Consider the following 9,826-nt stretch of genomic DNA (forward strand, 5'->3'; position numbering starts at 1 on the left):
TATACTAGCTGACGTACTCAGTAATTCCCGGGAAAGCGGGTGCTTATCTCTTGGTTCCATTCTTATAATTGTTTCTCTAATCCAATAACAACAATACAAAGTATGTAGCCCTTAAAGCGGTTTTTGTGCATTTATTGAGAATACGGAACTGTCTTACACAGGATCATGTTTTTAGGAATTCCCAATAAGTTATGAATACCCAAATTATGAAGTCAGTTATGTAATAACTTGAAATTAATTAGCGGATAGTAAGAATTCAAATAAAGTAACCCGAAAAGGGATTTAAAACATTCCTAGAGTATATAGAACTTAGGACAAAATACATATATACATACACATACATATACATACCGTAAATACTCGAGTATAATCCGCATTTTTCCCCCAAAATTTAAAGGTCAAAATCCCTAGTGCGTACTGTATACAAGGTTAAAAATGAAAAATATTTTCTAAGTAATGTCCGAGTCTCTATTTTTGTCCGGCAATGTTTATTCAGACGCATTTTGTGATGTCGGGCTTGTAACTGATAGTGATAAATATGTAAAGACAATTTACTTAATATTTATTTTTCACTGTTATTTCTTTATTTTCTGCAAAGAAAGTGCACAAAAAAAGCTACATGTTTGCATTATGTTATCTATACAATAATAATAAAGGACGTTACCGTATATATGTTTACAAACCTAGGACGTTATATAGACCTCCTTGACTCAAGTTAGAGAAGGGGTGCGTATTATACACGAGGTTTAGGTTTTTCAGAGGTACAGCCCCCTAAAAATCCCCTGCGTATTATACTCAAGGGCGGACTATACTCGAGGATTTACGGTATATAAACATATATATAAATGGCAATTTCTGTCTGTTACCATCTTGCTGCCTATACCAGTGAACCAATTTCCATGAAACTGTGCATACATATTAAACTAACATCCTGTTCAATTATAGGTTAATTGGAATTCAATAAAAATCGATAGTGGGTTCCCTAAGTGTGCAAAGAGTGTTGAGGAAAATGTGGTGGCATAATGAAGGTGGTTGATATCAAGAGGAGGAGACAGGAAGAGACAGACAATGTGAGAGACAAGGCAACAGACAGAGATAGAGCAGGAGAGAGAGAATGTGTTTATTGAAGGGAACAGTGAATTTTAATACTTTGTTCTTTAATTTTTACCTATCAGTTAACACATGTGCTTTAGTGAATTAACTGTCATATGCTCAGTCAAAACTTACAATATGTCCAACAACAGATGTAAAACTAACAAGTGAAAGGTAAAGTGTTTTTATATTTGTTTTCAAAACCCAACGCATTAAGCTTTATTAAAACTTAACCAACATACTGAAGCAATAAAATTATAGATAATGTCTTTCATTGTGTTCCATAGCTAAAACTGTTTCATTCTTAATATAAAATTGAAAAATAACACACAACTCAAACTAGAAGATGCAAGAATATAAAATCATTCAGGAGTTCTTTCTTTACATTGCACTGGGATAGAAAATTTAATCAATTTTACTTAATCCGAAAACAAGATTTGGAAGCTGACATTTTCTGCATTATAGCACAAAATGAAAGCAAAATCATTATGAGGAGGAATTTTTATTAAACAAACGAAATGCTTAGCAGTATTTCGTCTGCCTTTACGTTCTGAGTTCAAATCCCGCCAAGGTCAACTTTGCCTTTCATCCTTTCGGGATCGATAAATTAAGTACCAGTTGCATACTGGGGTCGATCTAATCGACTGGCACCCTCCCCCAAAATTTCGAGCATTGTGCCTAGAGTAGAAAAGAATGAGATAGAATTGGTCATTTGAATTCTAAACTAGAGCTATAACCAAGAGTTTTTCAGTCAGCCAAATTAGATAAATGGAAGAATAAATGACAATAATAAATTAGCATGAAAGCGAGAGAGTTGGATGGAGCGAAGAGATCTTAAGTTTCTTTTTCTCTAAACATACAGTGCAGAAGAGGAAACTGTGCTTAATTATGTATGTATGTATATATTTATAGAAATATATGTATGTATGAATATATATGTATGTATGTATGTATGTGTATATATATATATATATATATATATATATATATATATATATATATATATATATGCATGCATGTGTTTAAACATGCATACAAATGAACAGTAGCTCAGAAAGAAGCTTGGTAGATTTAGACCAAAGATCATGAAAGAAAAATTATCTTAACCTTCACAACTGTAACAATACACTTTAATAATGAATAAATAGTGAGTTTCATTGTAGCTGTTTAGCTCGAAGTCAAAACTATTAGAAGATATTCCAGCATGATCGTCTTGTCTTTTTACAGATGCACAGGTCTAGATTATCTAAGGTGTTCTGTCCTTATTGTAAGATGGCAGTAAATAATTTGAAGTGGATTTTACTTATTTCTAGCAGTTCATGTAACCACGTAGGGGCTCGCAGAAAGTAATGTTCTGATGAAAATTACCTAAGGGTGAATAAAACAGTCGTTCTCAACTGCTGTTCATGTGGCCCTTGGGCTTCCATATAAGATTTTGTTGTTAAAATTTATCTGCAATAAATTTGTTATATTTCTACAATACACAAAATATTTTAATTTTTTTTAATAAAATTCCTAATAACATTTAATTATAAAAATATGATTTTTTAAACATTTAATGGGTAACAGGGTCCATCAGAGTAAAATAGGAATCAAAGCGGTCCATAGGTGAAATAAAAATGACTCAGAAACAGAAGCCGGACTCGAAAAGGTTTGAAAGGCTAGCATTAACAGAACGCAACATCAAAGAAAATAATATAATCCAGCAGCAGATAACTCCTACATTAGACTATGAAAATTATCTCCCCTTAACAGATTTTTTTTTTAATACTCAGGTGAATATTAAGACATTTTAGTCAAGATGGCACAAGCAAAATCTTCGTATTCATGTAAAACAATTATTTTAACAACTTGTTCCTTGTCACCTTGCCCATATTTATATATAGTCCACTTGGGTTGGAATTGAATTCATACTTCTAATCCATTAGACTGCAATGCCACAAAACTACTGCAGAATAAATGACACTTCAATTAAAGAATAACAGTTTTATTAAGCTGACTTGGCCCTGAACGTTTATCCACGTCTTTCTCACCGAGACAAGTAGAGGAATTTCAGACATATTCACGAGTGATGGAAAATAGGAAGCAGAACTGGATGCCAGAATAGCAGGTGCTGGCACAGACATGTACCAGCTCCAATATTTCATCCTTAAAAATGGAGAAAGTAGTTAAAAAAAAAAAGCCCAAACACATTATTATCAAATTAGTTTTTGTGCCTATTTTCACCTATGTGGTCAAATGTAAAACAATCAGTCAAAATAGGGTTCCATTGAAGGACCTCAAGAGTGACATTACTCAACAAGGAGTTGCTGCTGCTGCTTCTTCAGCCTCATTATTTAATGCTTGTTTTTCATGCTGGCATGGGTTGGACAGTTTAACCAGAGCTGGCTAGCAGGAGAGCTGTACCAGGTTCCAGTTTGATTTATAGCTTTGTTTCTACGGTTGGATGCCCTTCCTAACACCAACCACTTTACAGCATATGCTGGGCGCTTTTAACACAACAGCATGAGGTGAGTAGCTTGGAAATCAGTGAGTCTCTTCACACTGAGAAGTTACAGTTCTGGTACTATGGACATTTGACTATAATGCTCCAGAAAATAATTGCAAGAAGGATTCTTCAAGTCAAGCCAACAAGCAGTAGACCTAGGCATAGATCAAGAACAAGATGGTTGGAAAATATCCAAAGTTTCAGTTGACTGTACTTGATAATCTACTCAGCAAATTTAATGACAGCTGCTTCTGATAGGACCTTGTGCAGGAGGTGCCTGAGGATTCTACTCCCATGAATGGTGGACAGAGGGGATGGATGGACGAATGTCTTTCTCAATTAATGTTATATATTCAGTCATTTAGGTTATCTAAAGTTTTCAGTAGTTTTTTGACGAGTGGAAACTGTATCCTCTCACAATCAGCATCATCGTTTAACGTCTGTTTCCCATGCTGGCATGGGTTGGGCGGTTTGACTGGGGACTGGCAAGCCAGGAGGCTGCACCAAGCTCCAATCTGGTCTGGCAAGGTTTCTACAGCTGGATGCCCTTCCTAACGCCAACTACTCCGAGTGTAGTGGGTGCTTTTTACGTGCCACCGGCACAGGGAGCCAGTCAGGCAGCACTGGCATCAACCCACACATGAATGGTGCTTATTGCATGCCACCAGAACAGGAGCCTGTCAGGTGGCACTGCCACTACAACAATTTCCATTTTGATTTCGATAACAATAACAATACATATTGATCTCTATCACATCATGTATTGATCTGACTGTTGATTGATGTCCGTCACTTAAGAATCCTCAATGTTCTAGAAACAATATTAAGGATCTATCTATACTTCACAATTACCTCAACTGGAAAAACCTATGTGGCTATGTGGTAAGAAGTTTGCTTCCCAACCATATGATTCCAGTCCCTCTGCATAGCACTTTGGGCAAGTACCTTCTACTACATCCTCGGGCCAACCAAAACCTTGTGAGTGGATTTGGTAGACAGAAACTGAAAGAAGCACATGACATGAAAAGGCACCCAGCACACTGTTAAGTTTTTTGGTGTATGGAAGGGCATCCAGCCATAGAAATAATGCCACAGCAGACAATTGGAGTCTGGACAGCTCCATGTCAAACCATCCAACCCATGCCAGCATAGGAAGCAGATGTTAAACGATGATTATATGTGTGTGTGCATGTGCACGTGCGTGTTTGTCCCCACCACCACTGCTTGACAATTGGTGTTGGTTTGTTTCATGGCTGCAGTTTAATGACCAAAGCAAGTAAGAGACAAAAAAGAGAAAAAATACAGAGCCAGCTTTAAACGATGTGGGGTCCCTGAGTCAATAGGTGGGGGCATAGGATTTTGCAGGTCAATTAAATCAAGAGGGCTCAATAATTTTATAAGAACTTTACTAGATTAAAAATAAATTTAAAAGAGTAAAAGAAATTACAAATGATTTATTTTATTGCTGTAAGTATATTTAAAAAAATTTTTAACTCTAAGCTTTATGTTTCTCTGAGTTAAAGGGTCCTCACTACAAACTTGGGAATCCCTGGTCCATAGCCCATATTAGCCCAAACAAAAATCCAGCCCCTGAATATAGAGTTAAGTAAGAATGTTAGAAAATATGGTTGTTGGCAAATATATCTTCAGATGAGTAATTAGGAGATGCAGTATACTTTCTAGCTAATGAGAGCACATTTCAGTCATGATAGGAAGGGAAAATGGAATGAGATAGTCATGGTTGGAACGCCTTGGACCATAAGTCTGCTGAATTGATCCGGGACTCAACAAGAACAACGTTACTAACCTCATGTGTGTAAGTCCTGACAGGAACTCCAAAAGCTCTCGCCAGACCAAAATCTGCCAATTTTATATTCCCTTCAGCATCAATTAACAAGTTCTGTGGTTTTAAGTCTCGATGGAGGACTCGGTGGGCATGAATGTAGGCGATCCCTGTGAGCAGTTGGTACATATAACTCTAGAAAGAGCAAATAGGAATGAAAACATTACACAAACATGGCATCAATATAAGAAGACGAACACAATGTAAGACATTTCATTGTTTTTATTTCATATTTTGATATATCAATGACATAACACTCACATTCACACTGTCCTGGGGTATGCCCAGGGATGAGCAACCTAAGTCACTTAGTCCAAATACCAATGCCAAGTTAGTATTTACTTCAGATCCAACTGTTTTCATTTCAACAAAATTTCATTATTTTAAATATAAACATGTATAATGTGCAGCATATAGTGTAATATACTAAAAGCAGCTTCTGTGTCATAAGCATTACAGACCACACATACTCACTCTATGTGCTTTGCTTGCCTGCCAGTTGGCTACAGTATAGCATTCTAGGTACGACTCCCACTTTGAACTATAGCCAATGCTGTACTACTGCTGCTACTACTACTACTACTACAGAAAACCAGCTTTAGGATTCATAATTGAATTTCTTCATATGTATGCATTGTTGTGGCATACCAGCAAATGGTTCATACACTATTTGTATAGAGTCATAAATTAGTGATTCTGTTCACCCCTGGTTCGATTTGAGGATGTGATGTTGATAAGCTACAAAAATGGCGAAATATCAGTGTCCACCCCTCCTGAATGGAATTGGAGGCGAGTTGTCTCGCCTGTCTATGACTCGGGTGTTTTAACACCTAGTGCTAAGAGCAAGTCAACCCTAGAGTGCAGTGACGCAGCAAACTGGCAAACAAACAAAACACATACATTAAGAATGTGTGGTCAATTATATATATATATATATATATATATATATATATAACAAGACTAAGAAAGGAGAAAATCACATCTTTAATTTGTGATTACACCATACAATACAGACAATCATTTCTATTGTACCAGCATATACAGTAAAAGTATACACTACCAGTAAATTAATCTATCTGAAAATATATAACACAACATTATCAAAATGGGTTAAATTCAAAATGAACTAAGAAAATATCTCTAATAGGTGAATGCATAAGAAAAGCCAGTCTAGTATTTAACTTTTGATGACAGGAATTCCATGTCACGACAATTATAAACATAGAAATTCAATATCATAACAATTAGAAAAATTATGCATAATTAGAATAAAGGAAAAGCAATTATAATTAATGGGTTATTTTGTATTGAAATACTTAAATGTTCATCAGTAATGTATGGTGTAATCACCAATTAAAGATGTGATTTGCTCCATTCTGATATTCTTCTAAGTAATATTTGGATTTATTTGTCATACCTGAAGAATTAACTTAGATGTTTATTCTACTTGCATTCATTGGTATCTGTTTGTTTGATATAGTTAACTAAATTCATTAACATTGAGTTCTTTATAGATATATGCCTGGGGTTATGAATCCCTTTTACTTCTTATATATATATATATATATACACACACACACATACACTACATGACTCCGTATGTGTGTGTGAAGCCTAGTGGTTAGGGTATGACACTTATGATCCTGAGATCATGGTTCCAATTCCTAGACCAGATGGTGCATTGTGTTCTTGAGCAAGTCACTTCGACACCTGACATGTGATACACCGTGCGCCTGTTCAGGCAACATTGATCTGATAGAGGAAGTGAGCTAATGCACAGCATATGCTATAAATAAATCATTTGTGCAGGTCATACATCATTTTTGATGGACGAGTCCATGATGTAAATATGTGTGCATGTGTGTTTGTGTGTGTGTATATATATATATGTGAAATGTGTCAGTGTGCATATCAACAAATGTCAGGGTTTGTCCACATTGGAAGAGATGTTCCCCACTCAATGCAGACAAATTCACATTTGCCATCAATCCCTAGTTTCTCAAAATCTAGTTAATGAGGATCTGTGAGATCCTCATTATTAACTAGAGAAATACTGTGTCTTACAGCACATATGAATCTGTACCTTAACGTTTGTAATTACAAATTGTGCCCAGGGGGTCGACAATTGTCTCTTTAAAGTTAAAACACTAACAGCTGGGAAAAATATATGTTCTTGCAATTAAAAGTTCATTATTAAATAATTATGAATGTAAATTGTAGTGTACCTTTGCTACCTCCATATTATACTGTGAATTACTGTAATCTTAGATGATGTTGTGCATCAAGCTATAAGGCAATGAAGGACTTCAAGAGAAAATGCAAATAAGGGAAACAAAAAAAAAAGAATGAGTAAGAAACAATGGCCGAGTGGGGAGTGAGAGGGAGGTACCTTTATTAATTCTGGTGAAAGTCCTGATGCTGGTGCTGTGTCCATGTACTTCTTCAGATCTTGGTCAAGATATTCAAAGACAAGATAAAGCTTTTTATCACTCTGTACAACATCAAGCAGCCTACAATGAAGATAACAGCGATACACTGTGTAATGTATACATCTGGTGTGTTAGAACAGTGTTTCTCAACCCACTTCCACCTTTGATTCCTATTTTACTCCGATGGACCCTCCTAGTCATTTGATGTTACAAAAAAATTCTATGATAATTTTGTAATTAAATATTATTAAGAATTGTACAAAAACACATTTTTATATTTTGGGTATTGTAGAAGTATAACCGATTTATTGCTGATAAATTTTAGCAACAAAATGCTATATGAACCCCAAGGGCTATATGGACCCTGGATGAGAATTAATGTGTAAGAACAACAGTCCCTAACCAATTTTGAATCACAAACCAGTTTCAGGCAAGGCAATTTTTCCACAGATGTGGGGATCACATGCGTAACTAAACACAATAAAGTGCATAATATATAATACATATATATTTATTTCTTTTATTTCTTTATTGCCCATACGGGGCTAAACATAGAGGGGACAAACAAGGACAAAGGGATTAAGTCGATTACATCGACCCCAGTGCATAACTGGTACTTATTTAATCGAACCTGAAAGGATGAAAGGCAAAGTCAACCGCAGCGGAATTTGAACTCAGAACGTAACATCAGACAAAATACCGCTAAGCATTTCACCCGGCGTGCTAACGACTCTGCCAGCTCGCTGCCTTGATACCTAATACATATATATTACATATGTAATGCAAAAATCATCCTGTGGACTGTGGTTGTCAATAAAATCGAAATAAGATTTTAAGATTTATTCTTTCTTCGTGGCCAAGTCTCAAATGACCTGGAGTATGGTACTGGGCTGTGGCCCAATAGTTGGGATTCTGTGTTAAAAGATAAGTCAGGTATATTAGAAGAAAGGTAACATTCATAAACATGCCCTGGCATATCATAAATACATGGTTTTCTCTATCTAACAACAGATAATTTCCAGATACCAAGACACTGGTTTCTCTCAACATAGAGGCTCCAACTAAAGAAGGAGCCTCTATGAAGTCATTCCAATTGCTAGAAATAGCTACAAGTTCCTTCAGATCATATCTGTCTTAAGAAAGGACACGTCAATGTATGTAGTGTTACTCCAAGGGGATGGTCACTGTTGGAACACCTTTGCTTATAGGTCTTGTGAAGAAGGACTGACCTGGGACTAAACTGCAATTACTATTCTATTGGCATCATTATTGAGCCCAAAAGGATAAAAGGTGAAGTCGACCTCAGCAGAATTTAAACTCAGAACATTAAGACAGATATGAAATGCTGCTATGCATTTTACCCAGCATGCTAGTGATTCAACCAGCTCACTGCCTTAGCTTACTCAATAACTATTAAGCACAAGGTGGACAGTGTGCCACCCAGGATGGAAACTGAAGTAAACGAGGTCTGTTCTCTTAAAAACAACATCTAATACATCATCAGTCATCAACTAAATAATTACTTACTGTACAACATTGTGGTGTGTCAACTCTCGAAGTAAAGAAATCTCTCGAATTGCTGTGCTGGGGACCCCTTCTGTTTCCCTGAAATATAATACAACAGCTACTTTAGTAGTGTTAAACTACTCTGAAATTACACACATTTTAGGTTATTTATATATATATATATATATATATATATATATACAAAAATAAGAGGAATGACCAGTAAATGTGGACTCCTATATGCTAGAAATAGATTTGCTGGTCATTCCTCTTATTTTTGTATGTAATATAATTTTAATCTTCGGATTTTTTTAATATGCTAGACCACTGGTTTTAATTGATTAATATCAATTTCTACCCTCATTAATAAATTTTATATATATATATATATATCTATATATTTCAGAACAAAGTGTTAGGTGAGTATAGAGTGGTAATAAGAAAAAGAAATGGCACAGGAAAAACGAT

At 35.6% G+C, this 9,826-nt stretch overlaps 1 protein-coding gene across 3 annotated transcripts in view; it reads right to left on the reverse strand.

Moving 5' to 3' along the window:
* The window catches only part of LOC106876684 (cyclin-dependent kinase 2), a 53,786-nt gene that overhangs the window by 21,082 nt on the left and 22,878 nt on the right, over positions 1 to 9,826 (reverse strand). For all 3 annotated transcript variants that reach the window (XM_052973993.1, XM_014925318.2, XM_014925317.2), the window contains exons 2-4: positions 9,380 to 9,457; positions 7,813 to 7,933; positions 5,388 to 5,558 (exon numbers count right to left, since the gene is read on the reverse strand). In XM_052973993.1, coding sequence (XP_052829953.1) covers positions 5,388 to 5,558; positions 7,813 to 7,933; positions 9,380 to 9,457 — 370 coding nt within the window. The remainder of the gene's footprint in view (positions 1 to 5,387; positions 5,559 to 7,812; positions 7,934 to 9,379; positions 9,458 to 9,826) is intronic.

Source organism: Octopus bimaculoides, chromosome 17 (assembly GCF_001194135.2).
Source record: "Octopus bimaculoides isolate UCB-OBI-ISO-001 chromosome 17, ASM119413v2, whole genome shotgun sequence".
Lineage (NCBI taxonomy): Eukaryota > Metazoa > Mollusca > Cephalopoda > Octopoda > Octopodidae > Octopus > Octopus bimaculoides.